Consider the following 17,799-nt stretch of genomic DNA (forward strand, 5'->3'; position numbering starts at 1 on the left):
GGAATCCAAGAAAAGTCAGGGAATTTCATTAAAACTCAAAGAAAGTCATCAGTCCGTTATTGCGTTATACATGTAATTTTGGTCTCATGTTCTAACAGCATATCCACTGGATGTATGCAACAAATGTTCATTACAGTTTTTTTTTCAAATTAGAAATTAATTTATTTACGGTAATGATCCTGAAAATTCAGAGAAAATCAATGGAAAATCAGGGTCATCTCCATGAAATGCTGGAAAGTCTGTTAAAATATTATTTTCATCATGTATTTAATCTCAAATCCTCAGGCACAATATGATATGCAGTCAAACTGCATATTCCAAACTGCTGTATAACTGAACTATCATTTATTCAATGTGGAAAAAGGAATAGTTTTTGTAACATTAGTGTAAAATTATCAATTATTCTGTTAAAAATTTAAATTAAAATTTAAATGGAGGGGGGAGGGGCAAATAAAAACCATGTATGTCATGCTAAATCCTCTTGGTGCTGAGTTAATGTACAGATGAATGGAAATAAATGTGCTATGACTATGAGGGATAATATAAAGGAAATTATGATATGAATATTTGTTTAGATGTTTTATTATTAATTTGTAAATCAATGTACTAAACGTAATGTAAAATAATGTGAAAACAAATAAATTGTGATATGAATATTACTTTGATGTTTTGTAATGAATTCGCTTGTGAATTGATTTTCATGATTAATGTACCAGAAGGTGTTTACATGCTGCTTAATATTAAATGACAAATCAAGTTTTACAGATGCAATATCAGTACATGTGTGAACTACACTGGACTTATCTCGAGGGAAATACACAAATAATTTCAAACATTTTTTCAAATTATTATGTATTTTTTGATCAATATGATTTTCTATGAGACTTGTACGATTTCTGAGACATAATTGTTAGTATCAGCATGAAAACATTCTAACTGAGGTAAGCAAGTAAAGTTCATCTCCTGAGATTATTACCTAATACTTTTGATACAAGTATTATATATAAATGAATTATTTTACATGTCTGAAAGGAATAAATCTGAATAATCAAATGAGAATATTGAATGATTGTTGTGTTTTAAGTTGCAAAGTGATAATAATAATGATATTTATTACTTATATAGTGCATCCAAAATATTTTTAAATATCTATAGATGAACTTCTAAAGAGGTCTGGATTATTACCCCAGCTCTAGACTAGCTGCCCTGGTGAAGGTGCTACAGCATTAAATGAATTAATTTCTACCAGTACCCATTACCTTCACATAGCCCCCTCCCCCCCCCCCAAAAAAAAAAAAAATAATAATAATAATAATAATAACAGTAATAATAATAATAATAATCATAATCATAATAATTTCAAATAAATATAATAACTATAGATAAAAGTTTAATACAAGATTAAATTTAATGAATAAATAAATAAATAACTTTATTTAAAAAAACAAGAAAAAGAAGAAAAGAAACATTATATATGTGGGAATTTTTAATTTAATTATATACATGCCAAACGAGAGGATATAGAACACTGCAAAATATGTCCCTTTTTCACCATCAAAATTCAGAAAAAGTTGGGAAAATTGAGGGGTCATACAATGAATAATAGTATTGAATGGCTTTTCTTTTGTGAGATACAATGGTACATTGCACTCACCTTGAGGATATTTCATTAGTCATGCCAACACGTTAAATATGCTCATCATCTTATGGGATATATATACCTCTGTATCCCTCTCAACTCTAGGCCATTCAATATTATATAATAAACCCCCAAATTATCTTACATCCCAATCTGAGTGAATTGTATATACCATGCATCTATCTTCATCCAAAACAAATGGATGAGAGAAAATAAGGATGCATATATACAAGAAATATCTAAAGGCCCATTTATTTTGTTACAGGGAATGGATTCCTACCTGTATTTTTTGCTCAACTAATTTTTAAATTTTGTTTTGTTTTTAATTATAGCAGCCCTTATACTTCACTGTTGCCCATGAAGTTGTAATATATATATTCTTTATCTCTTTTCATGACATGATTGTGACAGTATGAATAATTCTTGATAAACAAAGTTTCTTTCTTCCCAGAATTTTATTGATCGATCTCTATGACTCTTGTATATTGATCAAGAAAGTTCTTAGAAGATATAAACTTTAACTATCAAGAATAAATCATACTGTCACAATCATTTCAGGGAAAGAGGTAAAGTAAATTTATTCCAACTTTAATGGGCAATTGTGGAGCAAAGTGTCAAACACTAACTGCAAGGAAGTAAGAGGTCAATACCAAAATTGGCTTCCTGCAGCTTAGACATTAAAGTCTGTGATCCATATACATATGTAATATGTTTGATTTGATCACATATTACCCGATTCAAAAACTGACCAAAAAGTAAACCCTAAAGGTCAATTACAGGGCTTGTTTAAATTCATGCTGACCCAGTTATAACATACGGTATTGACAAGACTGTATTAACATAAACCAAGGAGAACTTCTTGCATGTGTCTGAAAGTCTATCCCTGGCCTACATAAAGGTCAAAGCCTCAGACTGGGGTCGCGCTCTTGCTTGATCTGTCCCTATTATCTTGAGGGCAAAGTATAAGAAAAGCAAATTTGTTTTTCGTCTCAGATGTGAGCCAGTGACATTGTGAAATGCTATACTAGTATCCTGTCAACAAACTACAGTACATGTATATGGCATCCGGCCAACAGTGCTTATTTACTCAAATCAGTTTGTTTTGCCTAGTACCTAGTCCTTTTGGTGATGATATAGTACCGGTAGCTGAAAATGCTTCTGCAGTGTGTTAAGAACAGTCCGTTGATACAGTTGAGAAGTGTTAGATTCGTTTCTGGTCGCCATATCTGCATTAGCAATATGCCAGCCATGTTGAAGCCAGGCCTACGCTGTCCAACCCTGGGCAGCGGACGTCTTCAGAGTCAGCTAGCAATGTTGTTCAGCATCCGTTCTTACATGGTGGGTGTCAACAGGCAAAGGAATATCACCGAGTTAAACCCTATGATGAGAGGGTAACTATATGTTTCTTCATTTCTATATACCGAAAGGGCCTCATTCTTCTAATAATTATTTCAGTCCCATATGTCCCATATTATTATTATCATCATTATCATTGTCATCATCATCATCATATATTTTTATTATTATTGATTAATCATTATTATCATTAACTTTTTCTCAAACTCTGGTTAAGAAATTTGTTAGCTCTAGAAATGTATACTTGTATTGTCATTTCTATCAATTTATTCATGTGCAATTCAGTTTCTTGTTACTGTGATATCTCTTGAAATGTATACTTTTTTTTCCATCAACGTTTTATTCAGTTACTTGTAACTGCGATACATGGAAATGAAGCAATAAATACCATTTATTTATTTATCTATCTAGCTAGCTAGCTGTGTTACCAGTAAGCATTATTTTCCCAAATTTTGTTTTATACTATATCTAATGATTTTCTCTTTGAATCTATATGTTTGCAGATCTCAGACCTCTTCCAAGCCATCAAGCCAATACCACGCCCCTCTCAGCTATCACACATCAAGGTCTTTAGCCTCCCAAACATCACCAACATACCAAAAGAGGTTCCAAGATCAGAGATACGTTCATTCTATGTTCGGTAGCCAATCATTTCTTTCCAATGCTTCTTCAATTTCTTCTTCTTCCATTTTATCATCTCCATCATTATCCTCTTCCTCTTCCTCATCAACATCACGTTTCTTTTCTACCACCTCATCATCATCATTATCATCATCAGGAGCAAGAGGGGCACTAGATGGTACCCCGAAGTACACCATGAGCTATGTTCAGGGGAGCTTAGAACCACCCCTCATGGGCAAGACTCTGGGCCAATGCATGGATGACATGGCAGAAAAGAAACCTGACCATGATGCTTTCGTCTTTGTGGAGGAAGGAGTTCGTTGGACCTTTAGCCAGTTCAGAGAACAGGTTCGTAAAAGATTCTTTAATTCTGTCAATACCAAAGGTATGTATACCGGTATATATTTATAAATGTACTTATAAGCCTTCAGGTATGACAGGCTGAGGTTTATTTAAATATGTAACAGCATTGACAAGTAGAAACAAGAATTATATTATCACAAAGCTACTTGGTAAGAAGTATATGATTAAGTTTTACAATTAGAGGAAAGCTTTAAGAGTAATTAAGATGACTAATCATATGTCAATATATAGTATGAATAAAGAAAAATGAGCACTCTTACAGTATTTTTGGATCGCAGGAATTAAGATAACATACAGTTACAAATGTTGTACATGAGTATATGTTCTTTTCAAACCAATTATCTTTTGTATTTTCATGGGAATTCCCAATTAAAAAATCTCTCAATTGATTATTCAAATAGGCTTGTCTGTTTAATCGCAATAAACTGTTTAACCATAAAGTACAAGTTTTAGAGTAGCAAAATCCAAAACATGCACCCATAAAAAGAAACTGCAGGATGCCAGCATTAGTAATAGACTATTTCAAATCTTTGATAAAGAAATGTCTTATGAAAATAGTATCCTACTTAAAATTGTTTACACATGCACTTGACAAAAAAAGACGGTACAGAGTTTACTCAGAAGACAAAAATATATCATTGCATTACTTTGCTTCCTTAAGTAAATAATATCTTCTAAAAATACCACACACAAGAGGGAAAGATACACATTTCATATCTTACTTAGTTATGTTGTTTTACACACAATGACAAAATAGACCATTTCAGGTCATTGAAAATTTAAATGTCTTATCAAATTACAAAGCATATGCTGCCATAAATCATTTATGCAAAGGAGATACGAAACAAAACCTTTGAAAACTGATAAAGTATTATCTTTTCAAAATACAGAACATGCTACCATAGTTTACTCGAAAGACAAAAATATCCCATTTTATGTCTTTCCTTCCTTGAGTAAATAATATCTGACCAAAATACAAGAATGCTACCATAAATAGCACATCGGGTACTTGTGCAGTGCAGTAGATTATGTTTTATGGTTTCTGCACTTTATGAATTTATATAATTTCATCATCATTATTAGTCTACAATTAAACAAAGAAATCAAATCTGTGAAATTTGTATTACATTTACATTATTCTCCATGTACTTGCCATCCAACCAATTAGCTTTCTTGTACCAATGTTGTATTCCGTGCACTCTGTACAATTTTACTGTTTAATCATTGTATTGCTTGAGTCGACTGCATTCAAACATACATGGTTATGTAACAGAACTTCATTATTTTCCCTTTAACAGTTTGACGAATGAAAAAGAATATGATGATCATAATAAACCTGTAAACTTAAAACAATACCAATCAAAAAGACACTACCGGTACCTGATTTTTTTATCAATACTTAATGCAATATGCCTTCTAGCAATTAGAATTAAGTTTATCAAAGTAAATTCATCTGGCAGTGTAGGATCACCACAAAATATGTACTCTCAAAATTCCAATTTCGCTGCTTCAACTCAGTACACTATTATCTTCTCATGATGAGAACTCTGTTCATTTATCTATTTTGAAATGCTAGAACGCCGCAATGGCAGCACAGCTAAAGCCAGGGTAATAATCTCCAAGTTTGGAAGCGCTTAGTGATTCTAATAAGAGCTATATAAAAACTAAGTATTATTATTATTATTATTATTATTACATATAATCTTTCTATGAATGTATTTTGTAATCTTTATATTCAAGATGAATCAGGTAGTAAGCTGTAATATTGAATATCTGGATATTGTTGAATAAAACTCTTATCAAATCAAATCAAATCAAATCAATGAGATGAGACAAAATTAATGTGATTGAATAGAATTGATTAAATTAATTTCAATCAAATCCAATCAAACGCACTTCATTTCAGGTTGACCGTTTGGCCGCTGGATTCTTGGCCATTGGTCTGAAGAAAGGAGACCGGATAGGGATATGGGATTCCAACACCTCAGAGTGGGTTCTGACTCAGTTTGCTGCTGCTAGGATTGGGGCTATTCTGGTCACCATCAACCTAGCCTATAGACCCAATGAGCTGTACTACACTTTACAAAAGGTGAGTTTTATGTGAGGGCCGACTTCCCAATTGACGACCCTTCAAATAATAGCCTTTATTACAATTTGACAACAATTTTGGTGGTGAAGTCTGAACACTTTGGGGATTGTTATCAGTACATTATACATGGATATACTCAAAACTTATCGTTATTATGGGTGAAGGTCTGACCAGAGCCGGTATTCATTTCAAGGATTGTGTTGGAAATATGAGTATTTTACTTAGTGTTCGGCTTACATAAAATGCTTAGCCAACTTTGGTATTCAGTTCAAGCTTTTGGCTAAGTATTCAGTTTACCCTAAATTTAAGACAGCTACCTAGCAGACTGAAGCCAATTATTTTGGATGCCAATTGGTAGGCATGGTTTCCATATGCAGTCATAATCTGGGCACTGTAGTATTAGCACGCATATAATGCGATGTGTTTATTTCACATGTGACATCACAATGCATAATTATCAGTACAAGGTAAGTCATTTACCTTAAAGTCTGCTTAAAAGTAAAATGCTAAGATGTAATCTAAAAATGAGTTAATTAAGACATAACCAATTAAAATGCAGAGTAAAATACTGGCTTAATCCACACACTGAATTGAAATAGGGCCCAGGCCTTTTTTAATATGAGCCCTGTGATGTAACATTGATGGGATGGCAGCGGTGGGATACAAACCCATTGGTGTTTAATACCATAGACAAGATTTAACTGTGTGAACCATATGCTTTATCAACTATACCTCCTAGGCTGGTGTGAAGGCAATAGTCTCGGCTCAGAACTTCAAGACCCAGAATTATTATGAGATGCTTTCCACTGTGTGTCCTGAACTGGCAACCTCAGCCCCAGGCAGACTAAGAAGTGAAAAGTATTGTAAAAGCAATTTGTACTCCATGTATCACAATTTAGTTTGTTTTTATTTCATTATAAAGATAAAAGCAGTTGCCAAAGGTTTAGTGACAACAAAAACTTACTATCATGTAATGGAAATAAAAAGTGCTTTCTATCAACATAAAAATTCAGTCACATATTACTTTGTCAAGCTCCTAGCTACGAAGAATTATACGAAGAATGAAATCAGATGAGATGGTGTTTTTTAGGGGCAGTAAGGCCTTGTATCAGATTTAATAATTCTTTTGATTAAGATATTTATTACAAAGGTTTAATACTTCATAATGATTGATTCAAATATAGTTTTTTTTTGTAATATGTGTAGGTCCAAATTATATTTATTTTCAGTATAATTCAATCAATTCTTTATTCTGTTATCCAATTCTTTTTTATGATATTTTTATCATCTTAAAAAACAGATTACCAATGCTAGAATCTATCATCATGCTGGGAAAAGGGGATTTCCCTGGTGCCCATATGTTTGATGATGTCATTGACATGGGAAACATTGAGCACAAGCTCATGGTTGAGGGCTATGCAAAGACGGTGCAGTTTGATGATCCAGTCGCCATTATGTTCACCTCTGTAAGTATACTAGATTTAGGATTTTTAATGATTTTCAGTTTTACTAACTAGAATATTCAACTGTATAGCATGTTTGCTAGTAATAAGCATGAAAATTAGTAATAATAAAGGTAAAAGTTTGATGGAGATTGGACAAATAATAAGAGGATTCTGAGGAGAGGACTAGAATAATTTGATACAGTATGTATTTGAATGTACAACAAACAGGAGAGTTGTACCCAATCTCATTTGAATTACCAACTTACCAAAGTAGATGTGTCATAGGGTAATAATATCTATTAAGCAGTTAAAGACAGTATGTTGTATTAAAGCGCTATATCTCATCCAGATTATGATCATTATTATTATTTCAATGGATATTCATGTACATTCAGTAATCTCAAATGTCGAAGCACAGATACATGTACATTGCTTTTATTTGTTCAACTTTGTTCAAGCTTTCACTTACCATATATCCTCTGATATTAAAGTGAGAAAGGTTGGAATGTCATTTCAAGTCAGATTCAAATTCTACTTTCTTTAAAAATGGAATCGGTCTGTATGGAATTTATCATTTTCAAAAACATAATGGAAGTGTATTTCTTACTATTGTGACGAATTGCCTTTGTTTTTCAGATATATCAAAATCAAAAGTTTATCAATACCATCTGTGTCATTCACTGAACCAATTTAAAAATTTAAAAAATTTAAGCCAACAATATGGCAATATGTAATTATAATTAGTAATTAAATCTAACCTTTTTTCTTACAGGGTACCACTGGAAATCCAAAGGAGCGACTATGACTCACCACAGAATTGTTAACAATGGCTACCACATCGGCTGTAGAGTTGGCTATGATAAGGCAGTATGTACAGTAGAAACAATGTTGATTCCATAAAACAGTATTAAAAAAGATTTGGCTACCATAAGGGTTTGTAAAAGGCAGCGACTTGATCGAGATGGTATGGTAGGGAAACTGACTACCGTAAAGGAGTTGGTTGCCATAAGGCTTTAGTGGTATTAAATAATTTGCAATATGAGAATAAGGTTTGATATCTTAATTAGGCAGTTAAGTAGGAGAATACACATATCATAGTTGACAAAAGGTCTGTCGAGAATCACCTACTACATGTATTATGGCCAGTTTTGTGTTACATATAAGAATGACTATACCGGTAATGTATTTGCCTTAAAATTGCATGAAAACAACATAAAATACAAGTCCCACAAATTTATTGACTTCTGACCCCAAAAAATAATCTTACCGGTACTTGTTTTCATCAGAATTTCTTCAACAAAGCATTATCAAGTTTTCAAGATGCTGCTGCAAGAATCAAGCCTGAAAATGAATCCAGATTCTTTTTCATTTGTTCCATTTTCTTTTGTTTTTTATTCAGGAGCATATAATGTGTCTACCTATACCCCTCTACCACATCTTTGCTTGTATTGGAGGGCCACTTGTCGGTATCACCCACGGAGTAACCAACGTCTACCCCACCTCTGGATATGAGCCTGTAGCTACCCTCAAAGCCATCCAGGATGAGAGGTATGGATGGACATGTACAAAATAGTAGTGGCGTAGCTACAGGGGATCACAAGGGCACCCCCCCCCCCCTGGCCCTCAATCAAATGATACCAAAAGAGAAGGAAAAAGGGGGAGGGGTGGGAACATGACGCCACAAACTCCTCTTATGTCCACCCCTCCCCCTAATTATTGACCTTGTTAATTTGCATTTCATCCTCTGAAACCACTTTTCTTGTTTCACTGGAACAGTCTTTTAATCGATACAGGGTTCTCTGTACAAGCATACCTTACCAAATAGCTAGATTATATACAAGTTATAATGATGTTAATTTCAATACCATTTCAATGAAATTCAATTCAATGACTGGGCGACATCAACCTGTCCTGATATTTTTCTCTATGTGTTGCACGTACTAGATGCACATTCGTCTACGGCACACCCACCATGTTCATTGATCTGATGAGCCAGCCGACTTTTAAAGACACAGATATGAGCAGCGTCCATAGTGGTATCATAGGAGGAGCACCAGTCTCTCCGGAAATAATCAGACAAATGACCAAGGGCATGGGCATGAAATATGTTGCTGTAGGTATCATCATCATCATGAACAACATAATCGTTTGTTGTTACTGCTATCATTCCCTAGCTATCAACATTATCATCCTAATGATTATCATTCTTTGTTGTTGCCCTCATTGTCATGATCTTCACCATAATCATCATCATCGTTTGGTGTAACTGTGGTTTTCTTAATCGTTATCATCATCCTCTCCATTATCATCATCATCTTCATCATCATCACTATCAACCTCTCCATCATCATCACCATCATCATCATCATCATCATCATCTTCATCATCATCATCATCTTCATGATCATGCATGATCATCATCATCACATTGTTTGCTGTCACTGGTATTGTCATAATAAAAACTATAACCATCACGATTGTCACTATCATCATCATCATCATCATTCATTGTCATCATCATCATCATCATCATCGTCACCACCTAGAATGATGAAATTCAAAATTTGAAAGGAATAGAAACAACAGTCTCCTGTTAGTGTACTTTCCATTCATTTCTCCTTTGATTTTTTTTCATATTCTAAAGTTATATCACTGATAATTAAGGGTGGACAAAATTCTTAAGTGTCCCAATCTAAGTAATTGAATATACATGTACATGTAGGACTATGGTTAGTGAGGGAAATTGACTATGAAGCAATTGTTGTCAGAGCATGTCTTGTAATATTTAAGCGTTTGCCTAAAAATGCTAATAATGCCTATTAAATATACTCATGTAATTGCTATTAGAAATTTTGTCTTGAGGTGTTCCCTCTACCCCTCCCCCCCCCCCCCCCATGCATATCCTCCAGTTGCTTGTTATCATATTGATAAAAATGTTATTTTTTAAAAATGAGAAAGATCTTATTTGTTTGGATTTTAATCAATAAAAATTTAAATTTGAATTGAATATTGATTGATGTTTACAGGTTGGTTTTGGTATGACGGAAGCTGGACCAATGATTGCTATCGTTGATGAGGAGGACCCACAAGATAAACAATTCAACACTATTGGAAGACTCTGCCAGCATATGGAGGTATGTTCTCACCATGTTTTGCTCCCCCTCCCCCCCCCCCTCTCTCTCTCTTTCTCTCTCTCTATCTCTGTCTCAGCCTGTCAATACCTGTCTCTTTCTCTCTTCTATCTCTCTTCTATCTCTCTCTCTCTCTCAATAAACGTCTCACCTTGTTTCCATGTATACTCTCTTTATCCTCTCACTAATCTGCCTATACCACTAGCTCCCTCTCTCTCTCTCTCTCCCCCCCCCCCCCCCCCTCCCCTCTCTCTTCCTCTTTTCAACAATTAACATGTATTTCACACTCTCTAATCCAGCTTTCTATCCATTTACTTATCATCCCTCTTTAGGGCAAGGTAATAGACCCCGAAACTGGTCAAATTGTCCCTGTCGATGTACCGGTGAGCTGTGTGTCCGTGGTTACGCTAACATGATTGGTTACTGGGAGAACGAAGAGGCAACCAAGGCCAGTATTGACGCTACAAAGTGGTACCATACAGGGTAATTCATTCCCATATTATTTTTTATTATATATTATTCATATTAAGCGGGACTGCACTACTTGTAGCTACTTGCGCCCTCTATAAAGCAAACAATGCCTAAGCGGTCCCAGTTGGTCCCCCATATAATCCCCTTTTTCTTCTGTTGAGGCATGCAGGTCTAATCCCTCCTGGCCAAACTAGTGCAGATAGGCTTTAAGTTTTTTTAGTGATTACAATTTTGAGAATAAAGCTTTGAATGAAGATATATCAACACTCATCTTGCACTCATCAGAGCTTACAATAAAGACCCCCCCCCCCCCTTAAAGAAAACTAAAAATAGAAAACTAAATTGAAAAGATGAACTTACACCCTCATCAATCAAGCTCAGACTGGGTTCTGATAATGATAGAAAAGGTGACAGAAGTCCTAGATGACAAGGAAAATTTAGAAATCCTCCTTATTATCTGCAACTCTTGTAAATAGTATCATGGGGTGTTACATCAGTTGAATTAAACTTGAGCTCTTAAAGTTGATTTTTAAAGATGGGCAGTGGTATTTTATGTACAGGTTTGTATTACACCTTTCAGTGACAAACACTATTCAACGGAAGCAGAAAGTGTGGTCTTTATAGACAAGACAGGTGGTCTCTCTATACAGATGGTTGCAAAATTAAAGCAGGTTTCACTGTACTACAATGACATGGTTTTATATTTATTATCATCATTTATCTTATTTTCCTTTTTTCTCCAGGGACATGGCAACTATGGATGAAGATGGGTACTGCCGCATCATTGGTCGGTTCAAGGAACTCATCATCATGGGAGGCAGGAACATCTACCCTGTGGAGATAGAGAAGTACATCTATACACATCCCAAAGTAGAAGATGTTCATGTGAGTTTATGTTTGTGGGAATGAATAAATACATGTAGAAATTAACTTGTTGACAGTCGACTCAGCATGGGAAGCAGGAACATCTACCCTGTGGAGATAGAGAAGCTATACACATCCCAAAGTTGAAGATGTACATGTGAGTTTATGTTTGTGGGAATGAATAAATACATGTAGAAATTAACTTGTTGACAGTCGACTCAGCATGGGAAGCAACATCTACCCTGTGGAGATAGAGAAGTACATCTATACACATCCCAAAGTAGAAGATGTTCATGTGAGTTTATGTTTGTGGGAATGAATAAATACATGTAGAAATGAACTGGTTGACAGTCAACTCAGCATGGGAGACAGGAACATCTACCCTGTGGAGATAGAGAAGTACATCTATACACATCCCAAAGTAGAAGATGTTCATGTGAGTTTATGTTTGTGGAAATGAATAAGTACATGTAGAAATTAACTTGTAGACAGACGTACATATCCCACCGCTGCATGCCACCATGTTTCAATGTCATTTCCAACTCTCTCAGTCATACTCTGTAGAAGACTAGTATACAAATAATGAATGCTTATGAGTTCAATATTGAACGTATAAAAAACATTAATTATTTGTTTTATACAACATCGAAGTAGATCTAATAGAACGTTAATCTTTCAACAAATTATGCTTTGCTCCCTATATTAAAGATAAATTAAAGTTGGAATCAGGCCTTCTTGATTACATTCAGGTTGAATTCACGTCAGATGCCTGCAGAGAGATATGCAGTCTCCATATAACCAAAAATTGCACGCTCGTTGAATATAGTACTACGGCGAATAGTTCCAAAAATGCACGTCCGTGCAATAGTACATCTATTGAATTTCATGTGACCAACAATCCTCCAATCAAAAGACAAGGATCTACTTAGGTGTTGTATAATACAGAATAATGTAGGTCTACAGTAGGTTAAGGTGCCATGTTGTGAGGAATGTCTTTTAAACATCATCGAGGTCACAGGTCATATCACATGTAATGTTCAGTATATCACATATTGAAACATCATAGGGAGAAAAAAATACAATGAAACCTGTATATAAAGACTGCTCAAGTTAAACAAGAAAGTTGCTCTCTCTCCATCTCCTCTCTCTCTCTCTCCTCCCTCTCCTCCCCTTCTCTACCTCATCTCTCTCTCCCTCTTATCTCTCTCACTCCCTCTCCTCTCTCTCTCTCTCTCTCCCTCCCTCTTTCTCTCTCGGTTTCTTCATAGGTGATTGGTATACCTGATGATAGACTAGGTGAGAAGGTGGTGGCTTGCATCCGAGTAAAGGCAGGAGAGAAACTCACAGAAGAAGACATCAAAGAGTACTGTCAGGGAGAAGTGAGTCTCATTCCAATAGTTTTGTTAAGAGCTACATGTAGAAGGGAGTTAACCCTTATTCACAATAATCTACATTAGCCACTCTCCACCCAGGTGTTATACTGGTACTGGTAGGAAGGAACTCCTTGAATACTGCGAGCACTGAAATCAATAGCCTAACAGAACGGTGGTAATATCGGAGTGTCTTGACTCATAGCGAACAATAGCCAGTTCAGGTATCAACAGATAATTATGATTATTATTATTGCTAGTATTTTGATTATTACCATTTTGATTATTATTATTTCATACTGTGTGGAAATTGATAAACATCTTCTTGTACTCTGTCCAGATTTCTCACTATAAGATCCCAAAACACATCATCTTCATGGAGGCGGAGGCCTTTCCTATGACGGTCAGCGGCAAGGTACAGAAGTTCAAGCTTCAGGAAACCATCAGTGAACAATTGAAATGAGATAATATCAATTTTAACACCAAAGGCCTCAAGATTCCTTTCATTCACTCAACTGCCCAGATACTGCCACAAACATCTCACTATGATAAGCTATAGGATTATTCTATAGCTATTGTAATGATATTTACTTGTTGTTAATCTAGTAAACCCATTAGCTAAGTACCTTGTTGTTCCTCAGGCAAGTGAAATTCTGAATTGTCAAATTGGTCTTAATTACTCTACTTGGGACTTTTGATCTCAATATATACATGTATATTTTACAGATACATGTACAAAATCTCTTCCTTTTTATTGTGTCTTCTATTCACTATCATCTTACATTCTAAACTAACTTCTGCTTTTTGTTGTTGAAAACACATCAAGGAATCTTCCATTTTAAAGACACTGTCAGAAGTGAAAATTTGAATAGGTGAATAATATATCAACAGAAAGCTTATAAGCCATAGATTACAATAATATCAATTATATGTTATTTTATTGTCTGTTAGAGGAGTAACGCCTCTTTGAAAATGGGAAGTTGTCGACATAAAAGAAAGCTAAAAATTTTATATCGATTTGATGACATCATCTCAAGTGTAGTATATAGGCATACCGAGGGAGTCAAAAAAAAGTTAACACCTTGAAAATTGCTAATTATTTTAAGAATCATCAATAAACAGTAAATTAGTATACATTTCATGAAAGAGTGTTTTATCCCAAATCATTTGGTATCTTTTTGTGTATTGTATGTGTTCATGCTTGGATGAACAGGATGTATTGTTTGCGAGAGTGCAAAATCGACTTGCGCCAAAGTGGAGTGAGAGAATGAATTGAATGTACCAAATGAAATGCACTGCATATGCTGTTTGTAGGAGCTAAGGCAAACACACACAAACACACACGCACAAATGTTTGTTGATATTTGATATTCAATATTTGATATGTGTGGCATGGTTTTACTTTTGTTAGGGATGTTATTTGGATCTGCAAAGACTGAATTAATACCCAAATCCCAGTTGTTTTATTCAAACATCACATGAGTAACTTTGGCACAAGTCGATTTTTGCACTCTTGCAAACAAATCCTCCTGTTCATCCAAGCGTGAACACATACCACACAAAGTTATACTAAATGATTCGGGATAAAACACTCTTTCATATGATGTATAATAATTTACCGTTCATAGATAATTTTCAAAATAATTAGCAATTTTCTAGGTGTAATCTTTTTTGACTCACACTGTATTCACAATAACTTTGCATTAAAGCAGGCTCATCACATCAGCTGTGTAGGCAAGCTGATTGGGTCCACATGTTATGTCGTCACCGTAAAATCAGCAAATTTGACCCCTGTTGACCCGTCATACGGAGGGGGGTAGAGAATGATGTTTTAAATTGTGTTTGTGCATCACTGAAAGGGAAATATTTTTGATACTTGCAAGGTGTTATTATTTCATTACTGTTGTGGTTTTTTGTGTATAAATGAATATATCTGTTATCTTAAGTATACTTGAGATCCATATCATTTTCATATGGTTTATGCTGTAGTCAAGATATTTTTTTATAATGACCCCAATAAGGGGCATCTGACAACCCATCAACAACATAAAAGTTATGTCATTAGGATAAATAATAAAACATAATTAAAAATACTTATATTTTCATACCAACAATAGTGAATACAATCCTACATAAAATTTTGATCCTTATCATATTATTGGTTTTGAGTGATTTATTCTTTGTTGTTTGAAGCAATATACACCATATTGTTATGGATATGCTTAGGCTTAAGCTGTTTTGAGAAGAAGAAGAAGAAGAAGAAGAAAGTGGAGGAGGAGGAGGAGGACACCTGGACATTAAACAGTATAAAGTTGCACCTGAAAACACCTGGTGCTTTTTGTTATAACAAAGTCTTTCAAGAAAAATATATACAGATTCAGTTGATCCTGTTTTGCAGAATAATACTAATAATGACATAAATTGATAACGATAATAATGACAACGACAACAACAATAGTGATAATATATGTATATATCCTCTTCAAATTCATACATTCCATAGTACATGGGTTTACATGCTACAAAAATCATTTAGTGACCTGAGAACTCTTTCTTAAAAGTATTTAGACATGAAAAACACATAGTATCATGAAAGATGGAGTAATCTACATTTTTCTTAAAACCACATAACTCTTGAGCATAAACTTGCCTTGTATTTTAAGGCATTTGCAAGTCATTTTCTGACTACCTGTATGTGTATTATGTTAAAGAGAAGGTTGAGTTCTGGGAAGAGGTGAAAAATAATTTGTGAGCGTTATCATTCTTATTATGCAAGTGTGGAAGAACATCAGATAAGACATGTTCCCTGAAAAGCATGGCTCTTCAAATGCCTTCATATTCTAAATATGTCATGTAACATCGTAAAAATCCAGGGTAGGATTTTTATGCCTCGTGTTCATGTAGTCCCATATACAGGGGCGTACGCAGGATTTTTTCAAGGGGGGGGTTTTAAAATATTTTGCTCCCGAAAATTTGAAAATCGCGCCGGCCGAAAAGTCGCTCAGTGGGGGGGTGGGGGGGGGGGGTAAGCGGACACTTTTTTTTTTTTTTTTTTGGAGGCCAAAAAAATCGCAACGACTCAGCCGGCAGAAAAGTCGCTCAGTGGGGGGGGGGGGGGGGGGGGGGGGGGGGGGGGAGCGAACTTTTTTTTTTTTTTTTGGTCTCAAAATTTCAAAATTTGACATTTTTTACGTATGGGGGGGGGTTAGGTCACCTTATTTAGGTTAGCCGTGGGTATAATTAAAAAAAAAAAAAAAAAAAAAAAAAAAAGCCAAAGGGGGGGGGGGGTTTTAGGTTTTTTTAGGGGGGTTTACATACATTAAATACCAAAGGGGGGGGGTTTGAACCCCCAAAACACCCCCCCCTGTGTACGCCCCTGCCCATATACATCTTTCTGTGTACGGTGTTTGTAACCTTACCAAGAATTGGCCAATTTCTTATCATTTTGATGATTCCAGAACCTTGCAATACACACAAATTCTTATATGCTAGATGATCAACCTTTTCTGGTCGATTCCACACCGTTTCTTTCACAATGCAATTGCATGACCAGAACTCAACTTCATCTTTAATATGTTTATTGCACTAGTTGAATACAACTGAATGCACACAACAATACTGCACAATTGAATACAGGTGTAACAGAGTATATGAACTAACAAATTCAAATTTTCCTATATGAGTATAATTTTACCATGGCCACAGGCCACAGTCAGGTTGAAATATTATATGATAGAGTGGAGGTACTTGGTTTGGAGGTAAACATATTTTATATTGACCACAAATATATTTGCGGTATATATTATATAAAAAGGGGAGTTGTATTTTCTACGCTTTGCCTTCTTTCTTATTGAGTCAATCCTTCTCTGTTTTATACAATTACTGTTATAATATAATATATAATAATAATAGATAAAAATAAATATAATATATATATAATAATAATATAGATATAATGATAACATAATAATAATAATGATGATAATAATAATAATAATAATATAATAATATATAATAATGATAACAATAATAATAATAATGATAATAATAATAATATATAACATTTATTTACCCAGGGTAGCAACTTTTGAGTTATGATAATTTTATACAACACTTGTATAGAGAAACATCATTTAAAGAATCATTGTATATTGAAAGTAGTGTACGCCTGTAAAAATGAGTATAGTAATAAACGCCACATAAAAAAAACAGATTTTGAAGATGTCAATTGACTGATGTTTAGTGTTAGTCTAGCAGAACCCATGATGAGCCCTGCTAGTTTTACATTTTTTGTACGATACAACCTTCACTTAAGAAGTGGACCCTGAATTTTCATTGAGCCCTGATTTTTCATTGAGCCTTTGCATTCAAAACAATTATGCCCAAACATCAATATTGCTATACAATGTTTTGTTGTACAATATTCTAGAATAGAAAAAGGTGATTTTAA

The 17,799-nt window shown here is 34.5% G+C and overlaps 2 protein-coding genes across 3 annotated transcripts; both read left to right on the forward strand.

Moving 5' to 3' along the window:
- Nucleotides 1–3,811: 3,811 nt before the first annotated feature.
- Nucleotides 3,812–10,976, forward strand: LOC593448 (medium-chain acyl-CoA ligase ACSF2, mitochondrial). Its single transcript, XM_030981264.1, has 9 exons — nucleotides 3,812–3,964; nucleotides 5,886–6,068; nucleotides 6,808–6,926; nucleotides 7,369–7,538; nucleotides 8,286–8,380; nucleotides 8,913–9,061; nucleotides 9,458–9,626; nucleotides 10,540–10,647; nucleotides 10,944–10,976. The coding sequence occupies exons 1-9, from the start codon at nucleotides 3,812–3,814 to the stop codon at nucleotides 10,974–10,976; spliced, it is 1,179 nt and encodes a 392-aa protein (XP_030837124.1).
- A 56-nt stretch (nucleotides 10,977–11,032) lies between these two features.
- On the forward strand, nucleotides 11,033–14,393 carry LOC115922189 (medium-chain acyl-CoA ligase ACSF2, mitochondrial-like). 2 transcript variants are annotated; one of them, XM_030980505.1, is made up of 5 exons: nucleotides 11,033–11,127; nucleotides 11,859–11,940; nucleotides 12,356–12,415; nucleotides 13,248–13,358; nucleotides 13,690–14,393. In XM_030980505.1, exons 1-5 carry the CDS (start codon nucleotides 11,057–11,059, stop codon nucleotides 13,810–13,812), a joined length of 447 nt encoding a protein of 148 aa, XP_030836365.1. In that variant the 5' UTR covers nucleotides 11,033–11,056; the 3' UTR covers nucleotides 13,813–14,393. The 2 variants fall into 2 exon arrangements, with proteins under 2 accessions (XP_030836365.1, XP_030836366.1); XM_030980506.1 differs by lacking the exon at nucleotides 12,356–12,415 and having other exon boundaries at nucleotides 11,859–12,000.
- The last annotated feature ends 3,406 nt before the right edge of the window (nucleotides 14,394–17,799 follow it).

This window comes from Strongylocentrotus purpuratus, unplaced genomic scaffold (assembly GCF_000002235.5).
Source record: "Strongylocentrotus purpuratus isolate Spur 01 unplaced genomic scaffold, Spur_5.0 spur5_scaffold_11, whole genome shotgun sequence".
In the NCBI taxonomy this organism is placed as follows: Eukaryota; Metazoa; Echinodermata; class Echinoidea; order Camarodonta; family Strongylocentrotidae; genus Strongylocentrotus; species Strongylocentrotus purpuratus.

What these genes read in the sequence shown, in the direction of transcription:
- LOC593448 (XM_030981264.1), top strand. Translation starts at nt 3,812, where the DNA reads ATGAGCTATGTTCAGGGGAGCTTAGAACCACCCCTCATGGGCAAGACT. An exon ending in TGTACTACACTTTACAAAAG is followed by an intron (nt 6,069 to 6,807) that starts GTGAGTTTTATG and finishes TATACCTCCTAG; the next exon opens with GCTGGTGTGAAGGCAATAGT. An exon ending in CATTATGTTCACCTCTGTAA is followed by an intron (nt 7,539 to 8,285) that starts GTATACTAGATT and finishes TTTTTCTTACAG; the next exon opens with GGTACCACTGGAAATCCAAA.
- LOC115922189 (XM_030980506.1), top strand. Translation starts at nt 11,057, where the DNA reads ATGATTGGTTACTGGGAGAACGAAGAGGCAACCAAGGCCAGTATTGAC. An exon ending in CCAAAGTAGAAGATGTTCAT is followed by an intron (nt 12,001 to 13,247) that starts GTGAGTTTATGT and finishes GTTTCTTCATAG; the next exon opens with GTGATTGGTATACCTGATGA. An exon ending in AAGAGTACTGTCAGGGAGAA is followed by an intron (nt 13,359 to 13,689) that starts GTGAGTCTCATT and finishes TACTCTGTCCAG; the next exon opens with ATTTCTCACTATAAGATCCC.